Raw genomic sequence first — 24,066 nt, forward strand, 5'->3', positions numbered from 1 at the left:
GGTTTCCACAATCCACGGCCGAGGTACCTCGATGCACACAACGGCAGTGACAGGGAATTGTCTTCTCGGGCGTGTGCGGTTTCTTAGGTATGGAGAATCGTCGGGGTATTGTCGTCGTCTTCCAATCCTTCGGGCATTTTTTCTGTGCTAGGAAAAGGGATGGGGGAGGGCGCCGAGGTTCAATCTATCCTGGCATGCTGGGGCTCTGCCAAGAGGCAAAAACCAAGAACTCCCTGCCTGATGTAAAGGTGGACGCAAGGCGTTGCCTGCTCGGCCATGATGGCAATGATTTGCAGAATCTCCAGCAATTCAAGGTTATCTGCAAATCGAGGAGCATTGCCGTAAGACTGATGGCGATGACATGATTTAATAGCTGGCAGCCCTAGCACGAGCTCTCTGAGCCGTGCCACTGACTGCTTCGTCGTGCTCTAGGACCTAGCAGTATATTATTCCGCTAATACAATTAATTGTACATCATAAGACGTCTAGCATGCTTCCAAAGGGTGACTTCAGGTCAAAGTGCAGAAAAAGCTTACGAAAAACAAAAAATTTGAGCAACGGCTGTAAAAATTTTCCGACTCTTTGGAAAAATCAAGACAAATATCTGTACCGAAAAATGTATATAGGCTTGAACGGGTCGGCAAATAGGATTGTGGCACATTTGGCTTCTGCGAATTAAGGTGTCATAATGACTCAGGCTATGCAGGAACCCGTAATGGAGGGCTATGAATATTTTCGACCTTCTGGAGTTCTTTAACGCGCACTGACATCGCACAGTACATGGCCCTCACGATTTTTGACTGCATCGAAATACAACCGCGGCAGGCGGGATGGAACCCAATACCTTCGTGTACTGTGCGATGTCAGTGCAGGATGAGAACCCCTGGTGGTCGAAAATATATTCAGACTAGCACTGACGACTCGTACTTTTGCTGAGATCTGAAGAGGCTGAGATTGGCTGAGATCTGAGACTAGCGCTATTGTCACGGGCTTCCATCGTTGTTAGACCCGACGTGCGTGCAGGCATGATTCTAGATTTTTGCGCAGCTTTCAACCACCACACACAATAAGGGCGGCACCCGTTGTATTAATGGAAATAACAAGTAATATTTTTTTTTCTGGATATGAAGCCGGAATACTTAATGCACTGATTGCGCGCTGAAATACAGAAGACCAAGGAACACTTACAGTCTCTCAGACATCTATCGTGAAGCGTTTGGGCGCTCTGATTTGTAGTGGTAATTCGAAAGTCTTAAAAAGGATGGGCGGAAATAATTGTATACATTTAGCGCAGCTGAAGCCTCAAGTCTTTAATATCCTCATCGCCATGTTCATCTGCTGAATCTTTATTATTTTGTGTAGCATGTGATATGCGCTCAATTAGTGCCGTGTGATGTAGTTTGTTTTGATAAGTTGAATGTTTGTACCACTTGCTACGGTTCCATTTTTTGTTTGCTGTATATTTCGCTTTATGCTGACTGAGCTATCTCCATTCTAGGACATTGCTTTCTGTGCTTTTCTCGCTGCTGCCACTGCCTGATCAGTGGGGCCAAGGACAACTCAAGCCGTGCTTGAACGGCTTTTCTCTTGGCTCCTTTTTTTCACTGTATAGTGTGGAAAGAAAAGAATGATTTATTGATTTCCGGTTTCTATTGTTGACTCTTCCCTGACACTTCTCTCAATAGCAGAACTAATAATTGAGAATGCGTCTCTTGTGCATTTTTTTTAAATAGAAAGGATGCGTGGTTACCCGAATGGTAGCCAGCCAGCTGTAACCGGGAGCTGGCTCGCGAAATAATTCACGAAAGCCGGTCACAATAGACAACGGGTCTGGTGATCGCCGCTGTGACGGTGATGTTAACTTAGGACTATTAGGAATAATAATATTAAGATTATGTACTATTTTCAAACTATTAAATCAAAAGAATACTTTTTATTGTGCTAGGTAACAGCTTTGATCGGCTGTGTAATGTTTCCGTTTCTTACATTCCGGTGATGTTTGGTTTGTTCTTAGGAATAAGACGATGTATATGCGTAATCGTATTTCCACTGCCCTGCAGGTCGGTGGGCGTGTTTTGTGATAATGGCGACTGCATGAGGTGGGCTTCAAGAGAGAAGTCCTCTGTTGCGAAGGAAACATTCTTTATTAAATGCTTACGATGCCCGTAATTATTTTATGTATGCATCTTAAAAGCCTCCTTTCTGAGGGTGTTCAAGATGCTTGATTGTTTCCTGGTATATATTAATGCACACTGTTGGCCTTACATCCAGTTTATCGTAGCCATAAGCGATCGGCACATCTATATTAAATTTCACGGTAACCTGGACGCATCCTTCCCTAGGAATTGCGCAGAAGGCGAAAGCAACGCAGCTTGGCGCCAAGCTAGTGGACAAGTGTTTTCTGCCTATTGTCAGCAAGTACAAGTTCACCCCCAAGATGTTTCAAAGGGTAGGTGCCTCCACTTGAGTTCTTACTATGATTTGGGAGAACGAACCAAGCGCACTCAGCTCTACATTTGCCGCCGCCGCCCACGTCCCTACCCCGAATCTCAAATTTACGCGTGTATTTTGTTGAACACTGCGAACGTTTCCCCGATTGCGAAGTCGAAGTAGTCGAGTGCATTTAACTATGAAGGTGGTGAATATAAGACGTCATTGTCAATTACTGCAAATTTATTTCTTCAGTGGGCATTTGGTGAGTGTGACACTGCATTTGCACTGTGTAACCTTTGCTTTTAAGCAATTACACATCAGTTCTGTAAAGCTACAGAACTACAGCTAGCCTGTGTCGGAGGCACCGACATTACTGGCTTCACCACTATTTATGCACTATTGTGACACTTTGAGCTAGTTGGTTGGCAGAGCAAAGAATTCTAGCGCTCGAGGGATAACTCACAGGGTGCCGGACGAGCGTTCGTCCATGTCTTTGATTATACCCTATTTCTCCAGTGTCTCATCTCTTCACTTTATGGGTATGGCCGTGGAACTATCGCTTTTTATGTGGCTTACGGAGAACAGAACGCGTTGTTCTATACACGCGAACAAAGTTCTTGTTGGTCCTTTGTAATCGGAGGAAAACGAATTTTTATTATTTTTATTCATTTTATATGTGTCTATGTGGAGGCCGTAAGTGATCTACCTTTGAAAATGTTTAGATTTGCATCACGATGCCCTAAGCTAAGCTGTTACGAACTGAATATTTTCACATGAAATGCAAATTTTTCTATACTGGCACGTTTCAACAGTCGCGGGCCTCTGAAAAAGCTCTGAAAAAGAAACTTTAGCCGCCGCGGTGGCTGAGTGGTTATGGCGCTCGGCTGCTGGCCCGAAAAACGCGGGTTCCATTCCGGCCACGGCGGTCGAATTTCGATAGAGGCGAAATTCTAAAGGCCCGTGCACTGTGCGATGTCAGTGCACGTTAAACAACCCCAAGTGGTTGAAATTTCCGGAGCCCTTCACTACGGCGTCCTTCATAGCCTGAGTCGCTTTGGGACGCTACACGCCGATAAAAAAAAACCTTTAAAACATAAGTGTTGAGAGAACGGTGCCAATTAAATAAAATTTCAAGTAGCACAAGCTGATTTCTAGACACGCCACAGCAAAGAGAGGACTAGGACAGTGAAAGTTTTTTTAGTCTCTTGTGTACGTTGGATTTCATTACCTGACCCAAGTTATCTCTTTGTGCAAAATAATTTCATTCAAGGTACCTGTCTACTCAAATAATAACACTACGTAATGATTTATTACCGGCTTTTGGAAACAGTACAAACCACAGGCCTTTCTTGAACTCTCCCCAGGCTGCGTATAAAATGTGCCTGGTGTTCCGCTTCTGCTTTCACAAGTACATCCCACTCAAGAAATCTAAGGTGAGTGCATAACAACGTTTATACTCTTCCTGTAGCCTATTTATTCATCTAATACACTGTTAATCAGTTGTGCATTTGAACAGGAACTGCATTTAGCACAAATACTGCCAAAGAGGACAGCGTAACATCGTTAAAAAATAACAGATACAAAATATGTACACCAAGAAAGAACATAAAGGTAATATAAGGTGATAATGGGACCGCACGTAACAAAACTTAACAGTCTAATACACAGGAGACACTTATCAGAAAATACGTGCGCATTTGATAGACTAGTCATATGGCCATGTTAGCATCACAAAAACGAAATGAAACAGTGGTGAAACACTAAATGAATAATAGAAAAAATACAAAACCAGGATGACACGAAATATGCAATTATCACAAAGATAATTTTATACTGGCTTTACGAAAACGTCGAATGATGAGCTGCTAAAAATAGAATCATAGAAGCTTTTCCATTCTGATATTGTAAGTATAAAAAAGTATTCCAAGCAGTCGGCGTGCAATGAGTCCTCTTTTTCTGATTATGAATGTTTTAGCTTATCGGTCGTCTTTCAAGCTCTGACGTACTATAAGCAACAAATTAAACGCAAACAAGACAATTGAAACACGAACAGCAAAATGAAAATATCTTAGTTGGCGGGAGCTCTTCATTTGGGTAAGCAGATATCGTTTCGTAGGCCCGAAACGCTCTTTTGGGGGGTTTAATCAATTCAGGCTTCAATTTCCTCTCCAGGAGGTAGTATGTTCATGTTTTCTGATGGCATTTCAGTTCTCTTGGTCGTATTTCACTTCTTGCTGATCATAATCATCTGTAGCCTGACTGCGCCTACTGCAGGCCAAAGGCTTCCCCCATGTATCTGCAACTGACTCTCTCGTGTGCCAGCTGCGGCCACCCTATCCCCACAAAACTTCTTAATCTCATCTGCCCACATAACTTTCCGCCGCGCCCCCTGCTATGCGTGCGGTATCTTGGAATCCAGTCCGTTACCCTTAGGAGCCAGCGGTTATCTCGCCTTCTCATGAGATGCCCTGCCCAAGCTCATTTCTTTTTCTTCATTTCGACGAGAATATCATTAACCCGCGTTTGTTATCATACTCACTCTGCCTTATTCGTGTTTCTTAACTTCATACCTATCATTTTTCTTTCCATAGCTCTCTGCGTTGTCCTTAACTTAAGCTGAACCCTTTTCGTTAGCCTCCTCCTTTCTGCCCACTAGGTGAGTACCGCTAAGATACAGCTGTTGTACGCTTTTCTCTCGAAGGATACTGGAAAACTGCCATTCAGGATCTAGCATAACCTGCCAAGGGCACTTCGCCAGATTCTTTTTTTTCTAGTTATTTTGCTCTCGTTACCCGGATCTGCAGTCACTACCTTGCATAAGTAAATGTATACCCTTACCAGCTCCAGCGCTTCGCTACCAATCGGAAGCTGCGGTTGCCTTCCGAGAATTATTGAACATTATTTCGTTTTATTCATATTAATTTTTAGACCCGTCATTCTGCTTAGCCTGTATGAGTCATTGATCATGCTTTTTAATTGATTCCGAGAGTGACTTGGCAAGCCAATGGCATCAGCGAATCACAGAACAAGAAAATATTCTTCAGTAACTCTTATCCACAACTGTGCCCAATCCAGGGGTCTGTAAACTGGCGGTGAATAACACTGGCGAGATTGTGTCTCTGGGCCTGACATCGTGCTTGTTAAATTTTGTTGCTGACTGCGTTGCTGATAGTGCCTAGTTTTATCAATGTTAAGTCATTTGTGTAGAGGTTGATACAGTAGTTTTAGTCGTACAAGTTTAGCTCTATTTTCAAAAGTTAAAATGCTCCTTCATTGAGTAGTTTTGTGAGTAAGCCAGTAGTGTTATATTGTTAAACATGAATGTAGATGCCTTTCCTTGGATAGCTTCAAATTTGCCTTTCAGGTGTTTAGTTTGCGGAAACCAAGCAACGTTCACATATTATAGCAGAAACAATACGAAAGCATTTTATTATAGCTGTTTTGTTGCGGATGGAGTTTGTCGCAGATCTCTTCTGAGGAACCCCAGCTGTTATGAGGCAACTGGTGCGACGTTGTTGATGCTTGATTTCTCTTGAGTTTTTGCAGTATTACCACGTTTAAGTATTTATAACTTAACTCTCGTGTGAGCGGCTCTATTAACCATGTCGGGATAAGAAGACCAATGTTTTTTTTAGATAGTGTGAGAAAAGCCGCCTTACTAATGTTAAGGGCCATTTTCCGATCTACACACCACCTAAATACGTCTTTTTGCACCGTGGTTTGGTGAAAATCGGTCACAGGCTGTGCGAATTTCGCGGAAAGTTATAATTAACGATTCAAACAATTAACAATCACACAAGAGGGCAGATCACTGACGCAAATTAAAAATGACACTAGAGCTAAGGCGCACCCCTGAGATACTCCTGATTTTACAGGTGTGATTGTGGAATATTGGGGGGGTTATCCTGGCATACCGGGAGCGACCTGACGAGTAGTCCTTAATCCAGTTTTCAGCCAATCAATCAATCAGTTGAATTTTATTTTCATCAAAATGAATATACATGGTGAAATGGGCGGGGGGAGTAGGAGAAAGTGCTGCACAATAGCAGCTTGACAAGGTCCCAACCACCCTGGCAACAATGAAAGCACTGCACTAGTTCAATTTTTGATCATTTTACTAGAAACAAAAGAAAAAATCGCACTGAAAAAGAAAGTATAAAATTGTAGTCTCTATTTACACTAATGGTCGTTAACAAACGACTGCATTGTGTCATCTTTGTTAAGTGCCGTAATGTGTATATCTTGCTTCGCGAAGTCATTGAGTGTGTGGGGGAGTGTGTATTCAACGCGCTGGCTGCCATAACTTGTGCGCGTGACAGGAACTTTCCAGGGCAGTTTACGGCGGTCAGGGTATACGTATTCAAGTTTGCGGAGATTAGCGAATGAAAGGAATGGCTCTGATTTGCCCTGTATTACTCCAGTGTGACTTTTTATTAGCTTGTACTTGTATATGTTATCGGCTTTCATGTTTTTTTCATACGTAGAATAGAGTCTAGCATGCGCGTTGAATGGAACATTTTGTATTGCCCGAATAGCTTTATTTGTAATAAGATTAGTTTGTTTAAATTTTGTGCACTTGCGTTCCCCCACACCAATGCGCAGTAACTGAGCACGGAATAAAAGAAGGATCTATATAAAAGCTGTTTAATATTGTCAGGAAATAAATGGCGATTTCTGTTGAGAATGCCAACTACTTTTCGCGCTTTTGAGCAATGATGATCGACATGGTCGTTCCAAAGCATGTTTTCAGAGAAAACAACTCCAAGAGTTTTCACAGATATCTCTTTTAATTTCATATTGACCATTGATAATGCTTCCAGGCGTTTCCACACACTTGCCAGGTGTACGGAACAAAACATATTTTGTTTTTGCTTCATTTAAAAAGAGGTTATTCTCAGACCACACCTGCAGCCCAAAACAAGCTGAACTTGCGAGTGGTAGAATATCGGTCAGATCTTTTCCACTAAAAGATGTGACAATCATCAGTGTAGATTACGAATTTGGACAAGTTGACAATCAGCACTAGATCATTTATATAAAATAGAAAAATAAAGGAACCAAGGATGCTGCATTGTGGCACACCACTTTGTATAGATCGAATTTGTCACTTATGGTCATTAAATTCAACGAACTGCGAGCGTGAGGATGAGTACCAACGGATTAGTCGAGTGCACGAACCACGGAAACCATGTTTTTCTAGCTTGTCTATTAATAGATTGTGATTAACACGATCAAAGGCTTTGCTGTAATCTATACAGATTCCCAAAGTCATTACTTTCTTTTCTATACTTTCCACGACAAATTCTTTTTCGTTCGGCAAAACACTTTGTGTGGAACGCCTTTTCCTGAATCCAAACTGACATTCACTTAACAGGCGGCGTTTTTGAGAAAAACTATCCATTCGAATACTACTTTTTTTTCTATCCGTTTAGAAAATATTGGTAAAATGGGTATTGGACGGTAGTTATATCGTTTCTGTCACCTCCGTTATATATTACGATAACATGCGCTAACTGCATGTTCCTTGAGTACACTCCTGCTGAGAGTGCTGAATTAAATATATGTGCTATCAAAGGTTCATTATGATCAATTACATATTTAATAGGCCGTATCTCTAAAACCATCTGCGTCCATGCTATGACTGTTGTTAAGGCTTTGGAATACAGTACTGACTTGGCTTGCACAGGTTGGCTGAAGGAACATGGTTTTAAGATATATTGGTACTTGAGTATTTGATCAGCTACGCCCGCTGTTTCCACGTATTTCGGCAAAAAAATTCTTAAAACAGCCGGCAAGTTCTGTTTCATGTGTCTCCTTGTCATTTCTTATAAGGCTATCAATGCGCGGGGCAAGTTAGCAACAAGGCCGCGGCCGAAAGTATATTCTAATTCTAGTTTTCTGCGTGATACGTGGTCAAAAGCCATAAGAAACCGGGAAAAAATCGCATCTGCTTTTTTTTTATTGTCGGTGCTTAAGGACAGACCAAGTATTAGTTCTAAAAGCTGACTACCAGTCCAAGGTAGTTCGGAAGCCATGAAGACAAGCCGTGTTCTTCTTGAAGGAACGTGGATTCTGCTTGTCCACGATACGTTCGAGACCTTTAAATGCTGTGAAAGATAAGGATATCAGTCTGAAGTTAGAGGGATTTTCCTTCCATATTTGTGCACAGGAATCGCTTCCAGTTTCCCTTCCTTCTGTAGAGTGCATGTGGATAATGATTTATTAAACAGTAAGAGCAAGCATTTAGCAATCCATTCGGCATATATTTTGAGGAATACATTAGGCATGTTGTCGAGGCCTCATTCTTTCTTTTTTGTCTTGGCAAGTAAAAACTTAACATACCTATTTGCCTGATACTTATCGGCGCCAAAGGCATCCAATAAAAGGGCCTTATGCAATACGTGTCCCCATCATTAAGTGTGAAGACTGGTTTGAAGTAATTATTCATGGCATCTGCTTTATTCGGATTTTCAAGGTGAGAGTATAAGTTCTTGATTTGTGTACTGTGTTTTAGAAAGTTCCATAATATTTGTGGAGAGCTTCTCTGTTTTAGCTGTTCTTATTTTCGGTGATAAATTGTGAATGGCTATGGCAGGACGACTACTGTTGCAATATTTACGTTTTAATGGTTTTGTCAACCTCTCGGATTCGCGTTTAGCATGGATCACACACTTGTTATTCAAGGGTAATGTTTACAAGATATTTTTCTTTCAGTTGGTAAACATTTAGTCATGCAGACATATACGATGTTTTGAACCTGCACTAAAGAATTCAATGTGTAGGAAAGGCTCACTCAACGTTGTTGTTTTTTTCAAATGCCGCGAAATAATTAATAAGTTGATCGAGTATGTCCGAATCGTCGCATGCCTATAATCGTGATATGTGATTTTATAGAAGGTTCGCTGTTACAAATACGGAAAATACAGAGAACTAAGTTGGGGCCTGGTAAGCCACCCATAAAGTCCAATTCTGCCTTTTCTACTCAGAAGCGGTCGCTAAAGATATTAGGTCAAGTATATTGAACGTTGCTGTCTGTACGCGTCTAGGTTCGCTTATTACCTCACCAAAATTAAACTTTAGCATTGCGTCTAGAATGACTTCAGAGCTAGGGAAAGAAACTGCATGGCTTTCCGGTTTATATCTGGAAAATATATCAAAGATATAGTAAGATTAGTCATGAATCTACTGCATTATGCGGAGAATAGTTATACAAATTTATAATAGCGAAATGACCGTTTGAAGGACTGCGGCAAACGTACACCGCTCCGAGAAAACATGAATCAATAATCAACTTAGAAAAGACTGCCTCCTCATCCTGAACATCCAGCAGTACAGAGTTCTAAGGGAACCTTCTTTTTTACTAGAACCGCAATTCCACCACCACCTGTGGTCATGGACGGAAAAGATTTTTTTATTTTTTTATTTATAAATACTGCGGTCTTGAACAACAAGACCATCGCAGGCGGGTACATAATTTGTGTAACACCAAAGGACAAAAAAAAGGAAATACAGCAGACAAGGCGTCACAGCAACGAAATTAGTACATCACACTGTACTGTATTGTTTCACAACCTCAGAATATATATACTGCAGTCATAGAGCCAAGCATATAATTAAGTAAATCTCAACAAATTACTCATCAACCGAAAATTCAAAATTTCGTCACTTGTTGCAGCAGCGCCTCAAAATGGGACAAATTATTCTCTTCGACTATATGACCAGCAAGGTTGTTCCATTCGGTAATAGTTCTAGGAAAATAGGAATATTTGTAGCAGTTCGTTCTTGTGGATAAAGGTTTTACGGAAAGAGAATGTCTCAGGCGTGTTGCATAACCACTAGAGTAACTAACAATTTTCGAGATGTCAATGTTGTATTGCCCATGAATTACATACTGAAGAAGTTGGCGCGGAAAAACGGGGACAAGCGAGACAAACAAAGACGAGCGCTACTCACAACTGAAGGTTTATTCCAGACAATGCTCGAATAAATAGTGAAACCAACAAGAACAAAAACAAACAAACGTCATGAACACCACAAGTTACCCCGTGAATCCCAATGATTTGGTTAGGAACAGATACTCCCTATCAGAGAATCGGACGGAAGTCTGACTAATGCACTTATCGCCACTGATGCGCATATGAAAGGCTTCCATGAGCTCCCGCGTGAGTTGCTCCCTGTGCCTGAATAGGATGGTCGTTTTTTCAAAAAGCGGTTTACACTGGATTTTCTTTTCCTTGTCGTTTGTAATGCGCGTGCGGCAATGTTTCGGGAGGTTATCAAGAGAATCTCCCCCGAGCAATCTTCGGTGCTCTCCTAATCTCTCGTTGACGCATCGTCCAGTTTGGCCGATGTATAGAGCGCCACACGACAACGGCAATCTGTACACAACCCCCCTGGCACAGGTAACGAACGGGGTTTTGTGTTTGATGTTGCATTCATTTCTTGTTTTTCTTGTTCTTCGTACCGTTCTTTCGCCTCCTTCTTCCATCCGTTTGTGAACCTGTGAACAGATTGCTCCCAATTTCCGAGGGGCGGAAAACACAATCGGAATTTGATAACGCCTGGCAACATTTTTCAGTCCATGCGCCAATCTGTGCACATATGGTATGACTGCAAAATTTTTTTGACGCTCTTTTTCCCGGAGTTTAGGTCGCGACCCATCCTTGACCCACCTTACCAATCTTCCACAAGCTTCCACAATTATATGCTGAGGGTACCCGCTTTCTTTCAGCCTCTTCACCTGGGACTCGACGCTTTCCTTGATAGCATGTGAGCAAGACTTGGTGATGGCCGCTTTTAGACAGGAAGTGACTATCCCGTTCTTTATGACTTTGGAGTGACCGGATGAATAATCAAGCAACGCTCTTTTGGCCCTAGGGTGGTATGCCCAACAAACATGTTTGGGGCGAAAATGCAAAGACAGATCTAGGAACTGGAGCCTTCCATCTCTTGGTACTTCTACTGTGAAATTGAGACCAGGGCCGCACTCCTTAAAAAGTTTTAGCACATTGACGACGGTGCGTTGCAGGTTGGGTTCAGAAGACAACACTAAGTAGTCATCAACATACCTACATGCCTTCCAAATTATCCCTCCTGATTTCTTTTCTATGGCTCTGTCCACCTTAGCCAGAAAAATGTTGCTAAGGATCGGGGCTATGCGAGACCCGATACAAACACCAGTTCGCTGTACGAAAAATTTCCCGTTCCACCCTATGACCGTTGTTTTGAGATAAAATGTGAGTATCTCCAAAAAAGTCCCAACAGATACACCACATCGGGACACGAATGCGACCTGCAACGCACCGTCGTCAATGTGCTAAAACTTTTTAAGGAGTGCGGCCCTGGTCTCAATTTCGCAGTAGAAGTACCAAGAGATGGAAGGCTCCAGTTCCTAGATCTGTCTTTGCATTTTCGCCCCAAACATGTTTGTTGGGCATACCACCCTAGGGCCAAAAAAGCGTTGCTTGATTATTCATCCGGTCACTCCAAAGTCATAAAGAACGGGATAGTCACTTCCTGTCTAAAAGCGGCCATCACCAAGTCTTGCTCACATGCTATCAAGGAAAGCGTCGAGACCCAGGTGAGGAGGCTGAAAAAAAGCGGGTACCCTCAGCATATAATTGTGGAAGCTTGTGGAAGATTGGTAAGGTGGGTCAAGGATGGGTCGCGACCTAAACTCCGGGAAAAAGAGCGTCAAAACAATTTTGCAGTCATACCATGTGTGCACAGATTGGCGCATGGACTGAAAAATGTTGCCGGGCGTTATCAAATTCCGATTGTGTTTTCCGCCCCTCGGAAATTGGGAGCAATCTGTTCACAGGTGCACAAACGGATGGAAGAAGGAGGCGAAAGAACGGTACGAAAAACAAGAAAAACAAGAAATGAATGCAACATCAAACACAAAACCCCGTTCGTTACCTGTACCAGGAGGGTTGTGTACAGATTGCCGTTGTCGTGTGGCGCTCTATACATCGGCCAAACTGGACGATGCGTCAACGAGAGATTAGGAGAGCACCGAAGATTGCTCTGGGGAGATTCTCTTGATAACCTCCCTAAACATTGCCGCACGTGCATTACAAACGACAAGGAAAAGAAAATCCAGTGTAAACCGCTTTTTGAAAAAACGACCATCCTATTCAGGCACAGGGAGCAACTCACGCGGGAGCTCATGGAAGCCTTTCGTATGCTCATCAGTGGCGATAAGTGCATTAGTCAGACTTCCGTCCGATTCTCTGATAGGGAGTATCTGTTCTTAACCAAATCATTGGGATTCATGGGGTAACTTGTGGTGTTCATGACGTTTGTTTGTTTTTTGTTCTTGTTGGTTTCACTATTTATTCGAGCATTGTCTGGAATACACCTTCAGTTGTGAGTAGCGCTCGTCTTTGTTTGTCTCGCTTGTCCCCGTTTTTCCGCGCCAACTTCTTCAGTATGTAATTCAACCAACTAGCCCAACTTTCCGCCCATGAATTAACTGGAAAAAGAATTTCAAACGACAGATACGGTTTCTATCAGTAACGGATGGTAAGCCACTCTTTTTAATAAGATTAGTGATAGAAGTGCGACCATAGGAATTATAAATAAATCTTACTGCTTTCTTTTGAATCCTTTCTAATTTGTTAATGTTAATCTTGGTATATGGGTCCCAGATCATTACGGCATATTCTAAGATTGGCCGCACAATAGTGTTATACGCAAGGAAACGTGTTTCAGGAGTAGCGAACCGTAGTGCACGCCTCAAGAAGAATATTTTGCGCAGAGCATTTGCCGAGATGGTATCAATATGTTTGTTCCAGGAAAGATTATTGGAAATCCATAGGCCGAGATATTTGTAGCATGTTGCCTCTGAGAGTGCACTATCGGAAGTACCATACTGGTAGAGAAGAGGATTCCTTTTAAGCGTTATTCTCATATATACTGTTTTATCAAAATTTATCACCATTTGCCACCTATCACACTAGCGCATTACCTTCCGAAAGTCATTATTTAGCCTGATTTGATCTTCACTTGAGTTAATTCGTTCATAGAGGACACAATCATCGGCATATAACTTAACATTAACAGAGAGATCTTGGACGATATCATTAATATAAATAATAAACAAAAGCGGTACAAGCACAGATCCTTGAGGAACTCCCGATTCAATTGGAATGCAATGTGAGAGGGCACCATTTAGTGTAACAAACTGGCGCCTGTTTGTCAGGTAAGCCTTAATCCAGGTTATTAGTTTATCGTTTTTTATTACAGAACTCAATTTATATATTAGCTTGTTATGAGAAACCGTATCAAAGGCCTTGCGGAAATCTAAAAATATTACGTCAGTTTGTTTTCCTTTGTTTATGGCTTCTGCAAAATCATGAATTGTTTGTATTAGCTGCGTACATGTCGAATATCCTTTCCTGGAACCATGTTGAGCTTTCGATATTACGTTATGTTCTTCAAGAAAGGTAGATAAATGTTTATGAATAATGTGCTCAAGTATCTTACACGCTGTGGAAGTAAGTGAAATAGGGCGATAGTTTTGCACCTGTGTTTTGTCACGAGTTTTATGTAAAGGTTTAACTCTGGCAACTCGCCAGTCATCGGGTAGGGCGCCTTCCTCTATAGACCTTCCAAAAATGACACATAAATACTTGGAGCACCATTGCGCGTACTGCTTCAGAAAGGAATTTGGGACGTCGTCTGGGCCAAACGATTTCTTAACATCAAGATTTAGAAGTAAATTGAATACTCCATTTTCAGATATGGTAACATCAGGTATAGGGGGTAAAGACAGACTGAAAGATGGGAGATGACCATTGTCTGCAGTAAAAACAGTTTTAAAGTGGTTATTAAAGGCTACACAGGCTGCATTATCATCGCGAATACATTTTCCATCTATTACAAACATGTCGGCACTGCGGGAACTCGGGGTAATCGTCCTCCAGAATTTTTCGGGAGATTTTTAATAAATGATGGGAGTTGGACACCAAAATATCTTTCTTTGTCAAGTAAAGTCTGATCTTTTAATTGTTGTGACACCTCCTCAATAACAGGGACTATGGAAGGGGTGGCTGATCTCGCTCGCTTTTTAAGACGTTTTAGTCGACGTTGCAAGTGCAGCGTCTCTCTGCTGATCCAAGGGTTGCGGCTACAAGACTGCTTAGATATCTTCGGCACGAAACACCGGATACATTCATGAACCATGTTCTTGAAGATGAGCCACAAGTCATTAATACTGCAAGGATTCGTTTGGAAATCGTCATAACGAAGGTCAAGAATGTCAATGATGGACTCATTATCTGCTCGTGAAAAATTTGGAAAGGAATCAAGAGCATCTTCATGCTTTAAAGAAACATCATTTAGTGACAATAAAACTGCCTTGTGATCTGATATACCAGTAGCAACAACACAAGAGATGTTTTCCGTGATGTTGCCACTTAAAAAGAAGAGATCTAGGATGGACATCGAACCGTGCTGTATTCTTGTAGGCTCATTTACAACTTGCAGCAGATCAAAGTTTAAGGCAAGGTCCAGCATTTCGTTTTCCATCAAATTACAGGACTGTGAAGAAAAAGTGCACCAATCAATATTCGGGAAATTGAAATCACCAGTCATAATTATTCTGTCTCCCGGTTTTATATGACACTGGATATACTCTTTTAAATGGTGCAAGACAGGGACGGGAGAGTTAGGGGGCCTGTAAATGGCGCCTAGTAAATACTTGATGTTATCAGCATAAACTTTGCAGAATATGCCCTCGACTCCGGTGACATCAGGTAATCTTATAAGTTGTAGAGATGCTTTGTATAGTATCGCAACTCCCCCACCTCTTCTGTCACGATCTTTTCTAAAGACCTGGTAGTTATTTGGAACAAATTCACTGTCATATCTTCACTTAACCACGTCTCAGTTAGCACTACTACATCAGGGTCATGCGTAAGTAAAAGACCTTCCAACTCAACGACTTTATTAACAACACTGCGACAGTTAGTATTTAAAAATCGAAAACAACCTTTTTTGTTTTGTTCTGTCAGGTGTGCTTGGTAATCCTGTAACGCTTGTTTTCAGTTTTGTCCCAGGCAAATAAAGTCCCGTTCACACTTAATTTATCGAAGAATAACTTGACCTTCGCACCGTTCGACCTTTCCTCTGCAGAGCTTTCCCATAGTTTTTGCCTTATCTGACGAACGCCAAGAAAAAAATCCTCTGAAATCGATATTTCAGAGCCCTTGAGTTTGGGACAGGCTTTCATTATCGATACTTTTTCACGGTAGTCTAAAAATCTCACAATTACTGGACGATCACCATCTTTCTTCTTTCCCATCCTATGACAGTGTTCAATTCCACTAATGGTTAAATCAAGCTTTTCAAGAAACACACTCTCTTTTATCTTCTTGATAAGATCATCAAATGTTTCAGTGCTCTCTTCTTTAACGCCATAAATTATCAGATTATTCCTTCGACTCCGGTTTTCTAACTCATCTACCTTATTCAAGAGGCTGGAAACATTTTGTTCTAGTTCAGCTATAGTTGAATTCAGGCCATTTACCTCTGTCTTCAATGTACCAAGAGAAGCCATTTGAGTTTCTATGCCACTTATTCGTTCATGTAAGCTAGCTACATTTTGTTCAAATTTTTCTTGTCTAGTCAGTACATTGTTGATTGATGCAGTTACGTTATTTTGCCCCAAGAGAAGTTGTTGCAATATTTCCAGGTCTGTAGGGCCCGGATTCGACTCAATGTCACCATAGATCAAAAAGCTTATTTTGAAAGAAACAGCAGAGACAACACTTTGTAAGCCAAGTGGGCATGGCAGCAGCAATAGAAAACGGTCATCACTTCGAAAACACTTCATTCGAGAATAATCACTAACCTGCACGATAAAGCAGAACTAATTGAGCATCATGTTCGATGTGCTGCTGCCTAGCCCACTGGTTGAGATGGCCGGGGGACAACTTCTTATAGCCGCAGGTATGTCCACCTGACTTGACGTCAACGATGGGGTGGCAGAAGTTGAAACGAAGAAAGGCTGGACAATCTCGATGACGGGGCAACGGCTGGCTCGTGCGAATGACTTGATGTCTGGTTGATACGGAAGAGCAGCAGTAAATCCTTCTTCAGCGCAACCAAGGGAAGGCTGAACTTGAAGAAAGAGCGCCAAGGCCTGCACGATAAAGCAGAACTGATTGAGCATCATGTCCGATGTGCTGCTGCCTAGCCCACTGCTGTGCCTAGCGATGTTCTGCTGCCTAGCGTCGCCTTTCCTGTCTAGCATGTTTTTTTCACTGCCTTAGTGCTAACATCAGGTTACATACTGACTTTACAATCTTTTGATTAATCCCAGCGATATATTGGCCATTTAAGCGTAGTTTATCATAGACTAGCGACGAATTGTCTTCTATATCTTTGTCCGATTCTGCACTCTTCCACAGGTTTTTCCTTTCATCTCTCAAACCTGCAGAGAAATATTCACCTATCGAGTATTTAAAATCATTTAGCTTACGACAATTTTTAATGCTTTTTATTTGTATGGTTATTACTGTAGTCTTATTATTATTGTAAATGTTTTATCAGCCGCTGGCTGCGTTTACCCATGAATTCTATTAATGGCCGCAGGTTCAATATTAAGGATGTCTTTCACAATTTTTTCATTCATTAGCTGTTCAAGGAAGTCGGTATTTTCTTCTGGGGATTCTGGGGCACCATACACCATCAGATTGGACCTTGGAGAAATATTTTCGAAGTCATCCAGTGTTAATGCAGGATAGAAACTGTTTTCTCTAAGTTAATAACCTCATAACCTGAATACAATATATTTCTCTCTAGGGCAGCTATGCTTTACAATTTCACGTCGATTGATGACAAGCGTTCATCTTAAACTTCTTAGATGTCTTTGGAAATCTGTTGCAGCTGGCTAGCGAGTTTCGTCCATGGCGTGTATCTACATCACCGCAAAAGTGTCTTAAAATGTAGTTTGGAAAAATCTAAGCCCAATTTTTTTCCCCCTTTGTAAGGAAAACAAGAATCTTCCACTTGCTACAAAACAAACCGCTCTATTCTGTTTGCATTGCTTTATGTACCATTCCACCTCGTTCTTCTCGCAGTCAGGCGAGTGTTCCTACGACGTCAGCCACACACATGTTTAAAACTTGCATAGCCTCCATGGATGGCTGTAGTGGACGGGATGAAGGCTTCTTCCTTATCTAAGGCCCTCTTCTATCGAGCTTCACGATCTGGCGCTTAGTGTCGATGGCGAGTTAGTTGCTACGGGCCAGACGATGCCATATCAGCTTTTGAAAACACAAAAAATATTCAGTAAAGCTCTGCAGCTAGAAGAAAACTTGTGCTTTCAACCGCATAAAGCCGACACTGAGCACATGAGGCCCGGGGGAAGCACAGTGCAGACGGAACGTCCGCTGGCGACAAGTTGCAGTGCATATGGCGCCAAATTTCAGTTGCCTGCTCTTTTGTACCACGTCAATGACTTTGTTTTGCGTTGTCGTTTGGCGCAAGGAAAATGATAGTGAACACCCACTGCGTGGCAGCTATTTTTCAGAGCGACGATGCGAAATGAAGCCCAAGCCGCGGGACAATAATGAGACACAGTGGAAACACCGTCCGATCAATGTTGTAAGCAAAAAATGAATCCCTGGCTCTTTCTGGTTGCGTTGAAGCTGGTACGCACACAAAAGACGCATTTGTCGGCAGAAAAATGTTATTAAAATATTCCATCCAGTTAACTCAAAGTCCTGGCGTCCTTACCGGAAGGACGGCTTGCACCGTTTTGAAGTTAAAGGTGCGGCACCGTATCATCAGGGATCCGGTATATAATTAGTATTGACGCATACAAATTCCATCCGAAATCGGTCCGTGATGCCGACAGCTCTATGTTGCTTTTTGTTATTTTCTAGTATATAAAAGCTCCGCGTCTGGTGGGAGTGCACTTTTTGCAATTAAACTGAGATACCGCATCGCCACAGACCAACTTCTATTGACCCCCAGTGACGTTTTAAGGAAGTTTGAACTTGGCGCCGTAAGTCCGGCAACACGTCACAAGAAATTGTTCCATTTGCACAGAGCTGCCTGTGCGCATGAAACGCTCAGTTAGAGCTGGGTGCGGAAAAAAGCACTGAATTTCTTCGGGCTGCAGGCCCAAAGATGAAGCGATATCGCGTCACCTGGTCTGTGCCGCCGAAGTCGCAACTGCCACTAACTACCCCATTGCCTTACTTGAAATGGTTGTTAGTGGATCTTAGTTATGGAGCAAAATTTTTCAAATAAATAACGCCTGCCGTGGCTGAGAATGTGCTCCTGAAAGGGTTTTCTTTGTATTCGAACTACTTTTTTTTAGGAATGCTTCAAATTGCCTGCTCTCACACCGCATATTTTCATGAGTCCGCTGCTTGGTGCCTGCTAACATGACATCGGCCGTCCTCTGAGAGCTGCATAAGTGCACTAGGTACTGTTTGAATAAGGTTCAAAAATTTTGTCATTTAACCATGGGGTCGATTTTAAGTACGCCAACTGGCCGGGGTGTTTTAATTACAACCTACTATGACAGCATTGCGATGACGTATATGCAGGGCATCACAAAGGGGTTCGTTCTACTGAAAAGGCTGGGCAACGACAGCCATATATCTTTAAACTCCACCTTGGGGGCTACAAAAGGCGCCACGTGCCCGTGAGATCTACAGTCACTGGATAAGCGTTTCTAGCGAGCTTGGACCACGCTTGTCGCGTCGAGACGAATAAGCAGGCCCTGATCATTAGCCTCGCGACGACGTGTGCAGGAGAGGCAAGATAGCACGCCTGACGGATCTTGACAATCAGAGCGCTAGCAGTGCCGGCGCGCGATACGGTAGCGATACGCGCCATGTAAATGTTTCAGTTATGCTTGTGCCAAAGCAAGCGTCCTCGTTTCTTTCGCTGCATACTTGATCTCTTGCCTCACGACACCGTTACAAGGCAAACATCATCCCCATCTCTATATGCACGCGCACCTCCGTGACGCCTTGTCGGCACGTGCTCTGCACCTGTCCAGCAGGCCGTCCGCACGACATACGGTATTTGCAAATATGCGCTTGTTGCCTACTTACAGCTGGCCGCAATTTCGGCAAATTTTACATTTTGCTCTCGACCAGCCACGGTGGTTCAGTGGTTATGGTGCTCGGCTGCTGACCCAAAAGACGCGGGTTCGATCCGGGCCGTGGGGGTCGAATTTCAATGGAGGCGAAATTCTAGAGGCCCGTGTACTCTGACATCAGTGCAAGTTAAGTAACCCCTGGTGGTCGAAATTACAGGAGCCCTCTACAATAGCGTCTCTTTTAGCCTGAGTCGATTTGGGACGTTAAACCACCACAAACCATAAAACCATCACCCGGCGCCCGATAAAAAAGGAGCATTTTGACTCACCTCTGAGAATTTTTCGCAAACTGTGTTGCTATGACCTAAGAACACTGGTAAGCCTGAATGCATACCTGCAGTGGGGTATTCTGGGCGCAGCAAGGATTCCACCGCTGCTTTTTCTTCTGAACTCGGACATTACACTAAATGGCTACATCGGTCAAAACGCAACTTGAAATCCAAGAAGCATTTTCAGACAGCTCAAACATCCCATCTGCACATGTGACGACAAGGTATTTAAGTACGTTTCACGCATGCAATAAAATCAGTTGGAAGTTGGCGCTTCGTCCTGTCACCTACCCTATGTGTCTTGTCCTTTTTTGCGCCTAAAAACTATTTAATTATAACTTCACTCGCCCCACGCCCTTTCGACCGAGACAGAAAAAAAAGCGCCACTTTTTCATCATCATCATCGTCGTCGTCGTCATCACCACAACCACCATCATCATCATCCTGATTATACCCAATGCAGGGCAAAGGCCTCTCTCATGTCTCTCTAATTAACCCCGTCCTTTGCCAGCCGCATCCACCCTATGCCTGCAAAATTCTTAATCTCATCCGAGCCCTGCTACGCCCTTGCTCCGTTACCTTATTTACTCCGTTACCCTTAAGTACCAGCGATTATCTTGCCTTCGCATTACATGCCCTGCCCAAGCCCATTTCTTCCTCTTTATTTCGACTAGGATGTCATTAATCCGCATTTCTTCCCTTATCCACTCGGCCCGCTTCCGGTCTTTTAACGTTACACGTAACATTTCTCATTCCATGCCTCGCTTTATTGTCCTTAACTTAAGCTGAACCGTTTTCGCTAACCTCTACGTTTCTGCCACCGTAGGTGAGTACCGGTAAGATACGGCTGTTGTATACTTTTCTCTTGAGGGATATTGTTGAACTGCCATTCATGATCTGAGAGAACCTGCCATATGCTCTCCAGCCCTATCTTAACCTTCTAGTTCTTCCCCTCTCATGATACTGATCAGCGGTAGCTGCGTGTCCTAAACAGACGTATTTCTTTACCACTTCCGAAAAATGCTATGGGCTTCAGTACTGCGCCATCTTAGTGCACGTTAAAGAGCCCCAGGTCGTCAAAATTATCGGAAGCCCTCCACTACGGCATCTCTAATAGCCTGAGTCGCTTTGAGACGCTAAACACCGCAAATTCGTAAGCCAAGCCAGAAAGGCGACCCTACGCACGACGTTTGCGGAGTTAAATGCATTGCCTTTTCTTCCTGCGCTCTTGAGCTCTCAAAGACCACAACTAATGCCCAGCGCGCTACGTGGCTGTAGGCATTCTCTTCCCACGACAGTGGGCTTCTTTGCGGGGCATTTCCTTCCGCAATGCTGCTTAACACGCGGACATGATTCCTAACCTCTTGTGCACGGAAGATGGAGTTGCAACTTATAATGTTCCTCTACTCTGCCGGAGCTTTTCGGGTTAGTGCACCAATCATCACAGCAAATTTAAAAGAAGAGAAGCCCTTTTGAAACCAATTCATTTTTTCCCTTTCGACAGTGCATGGAGTAAAGAGAATCATATAAGGAAAGTCATGGCAGATTCTGTCCAGCAACGTAAAATCACACCTCTAGAATTGGCTCGAGCTGACCAACGGTCAAGCAGCGCTTTGTTCTTCCTACCACTTTCTAATGCAACCATTCAGAAATTGCAGCGCATGGGTATTGCAGAAAACGCTTCCGTACAATTTTGGCGGCAGCTTCTGTCTTCATTCTTGATCAAGTTCAGAAAAAGAGACATTTATAAAATTCTTAGAGAAGCTTCGAATTGTTGCTTAGCATGGCCCATTGAAAGGGTTACCGGGCACCATGTATATTTTCTCTTCTTTCCCTCTTCGTGTGCAGGGCTCCGACGCCTATCGGGAGGGAGTGTACGAGTGTATCGGCAACATGTCATCACTTCTCACCGCCCGCCTAAATCCGGTATGGTTTATCAGTTCGCCGTCACTGCGACGTTTCTTAGCTCGGTTTTGAATGAACTGAATCATATTTAACTCTTCTATTGTATTAAGGGTACATACCTGTTTTTCTTTTGCCCAACATGGCGGATGCTTCGACCAGTTATTGTGAGGAAGACTGGCTTTGAATTTATAGCGCTTCCGTATGACCAACTTGCTCCTCTCCAATGCAATTTACTTGTCGAATAGGTCGAGGTTCACACAAGACCTGTATGTGCTTAATCCATGACACCAGACATCAAAACAATTTACCGCCACGTGCTGACAGTTTAATGTAACACATACACGTGAGCCACTGTCAGATGCGTGTGAGATGCATAATTCACAAGACAGAACTGACACGCATCTCTTTGTTCGAAAATTGTCCCTGTACTTAACTCCCGAAAGATCTTTTTTATTATAAAATGATGCCACCCAAATGACTCTTCAATGCCCGTGGTGCCTCCGGTCGGCAGACCAAAAATATGCATTTCGATGAGCCCGGCTCACCTTAAAGCGGACAAAGAGTGCCAGAAAACACACAAGCTGGACTCGCCATTAGTCAGAAATGAGAGTCGGCCTTTGACCAGCCTGCCTCAACAAAGTCTGCTAGGGGCTTAAAAGGTGCTTAACAATTACATTAATGATGAAAAATTAATTGTGTGCTCAAATATCGGGGCCAAAAATAACAGGATATGTTAAACTCTTCCCATGGCAGTGATAGTTCAAAGCTTTTTAGTCACACACTAAAACACAAACTTGCAAAATTTATAGCGAAGATGAAGTTTGGTGGCATTCGGCATTGCACGCGGTTTTCTACTCATTTTTTACAATATTTCCAACCCGAATTGCATTCCATACGAAAGCAGTAACTTATGCCAGTGTTTATTCAAATAAATGCTTTAAGGCTGTTACGAGTAATACGTTGAAGAAAGCGGGAGCAGTAAAAATATTCTACCATTAAAATTTATCATTTGCGTATAGTTAATTCGCCCATAGAGTAACATAAACGTTAAGGTGGACACTCGAGCATTTTCGCTGCCGAGCTCGGCGTCCCACAATTCCGTTAGATGCCGCTGCAGATACGAAACAATAACAGTAACAGCAGTGCATGTTGTTGGTCGAGTCGGTCGTACATAGTTGAGTAAAGGTACTGCGCAAATTAATACAAACATGGACGAGAAGGGCGCCCGTCGTTGTGCCCTTCTCGTCCATGTTTGTATTATTTTGCGCAGTACCTATACTCAACTATAACAGTAACAATTCACAACACAGTTAAACAAACATAAATAAAAACTCCGAGCATGGGGCAACTGCCATCACTCCGTTTCAAAGGGGACGCTCTTTCCTTCCTTCCTTCCTTCCTTCCTTCCTTCCTTCCTTCCTTCCTTCCTTCCTTCCTTCCTTCCTTCCTTCCTTCCTTCCTTCCTTCCTTCCTTCCTTCCTTCCTTCCTTCCTTCCTTCCTACCATCCGTCCGTCCGTCCGTCCGTCCGTCCGTCCATCCATCCATCCATCCATCCATCCATCCATCCATCCATCCATCCATCCATCCATCCATCCATCCATCCATCCATCCATCCATCCATCCATCCATCCATCCATCCATCCATCCATCCATCCATCCATCCATCCAAAAGAAGCGGCTGCAGGCATGGCTCGTAGTGGCGTAGTGACACTGTGGCCTCATAGATTTGGCGACGCGAGGTCGCCGTCTCTAAGGCTGGTGCGCTTCCTCGCCGAGTGTTGATTTTGATCTGTTGAATTGTTCACCTTCGAGTGTTGAGTTTGGCTAGTATTCAGCAGATCTTAGTTTTTGCCCTGATATATTTATTTGTTTTTTTTTATTCGTTTTCAGAACTCTATCTCGTTTTGTTTTGATGAAGATAATGTTGCCTTCTTTTCTCTTCAGTAAAAAAAATTCGCAAGTCGCAATGAATGAGTGGCATTTTCAGAAACAGACTTTTAGCTCCTGTTTTCAGCGTCAACACCTGAACATTGACCAGAAATTTCCGCGAGCCTGAGGTCGAACATAAATCTAAACTCGACACAGAACTTCTCCCCATACTTTTGAGAGCAGTTATGAAAATGTCTGCCCGTATGGTATCCCGCAGCAAGATAGCCACTGATAATAATACTATAGTCCTCAAAATAAGGTAAATTATTGATTCTAGAGCTCTTTATGCGCCACGACAAGGAAATATTGGGGCAGAAACTCTCCCGATTCACGATTCAGTCAGTACATCTCAGGGTGAGGACATTTTTAAGGCCTCGACGGCACACCACACGGGAAGAGACATG

At 42.9% G+C, this 24,066-nt stretch overlaps 1 protein-coding gene across 1 annotated transcript in view; it reads left to right on the top strand.

The window, feature by feature from the left end:
* Positions 1–24,066, top strand: part of LOC144134638 (uncharacterized) — a 48,829-nt gene that overhangs the window by 19,947 nt on the left and 4,816 nt on the right. Inside the window, exons 2-4 of the mRNA XM_077667507.1 lie at positions 2,343–2,449; positions 3,798–3,866; positions 21,676–21,753. Coding sequence (XP_077523633.1) covers positions 2,343–2,449; positions 3,798–3,866; positions 21,676–21,753 — 254 coding nt within the window. The remainder of the gene's footprint in view (positions 1–2,342; positions 2,450–3,797; positions 3,867–21,675; positions 21,754–24,066) is intronic.

The sequence above is a fragment of the Amblyomma americanum genome, chromosome 5, assembly GCF_052857255.1.
Source record: "Amblyomma americanum isolate KBUSLIRL-KWMA chromosome 5, ASM5285725v1, whole genome shotgun sequence".
NCBI classification, from domain to species: Eukaryota; Metazoa; Arthropoda; class Arachnida; order Ixodida; family Ixodidae; genus Amblyomma; species Amblyomma americanum.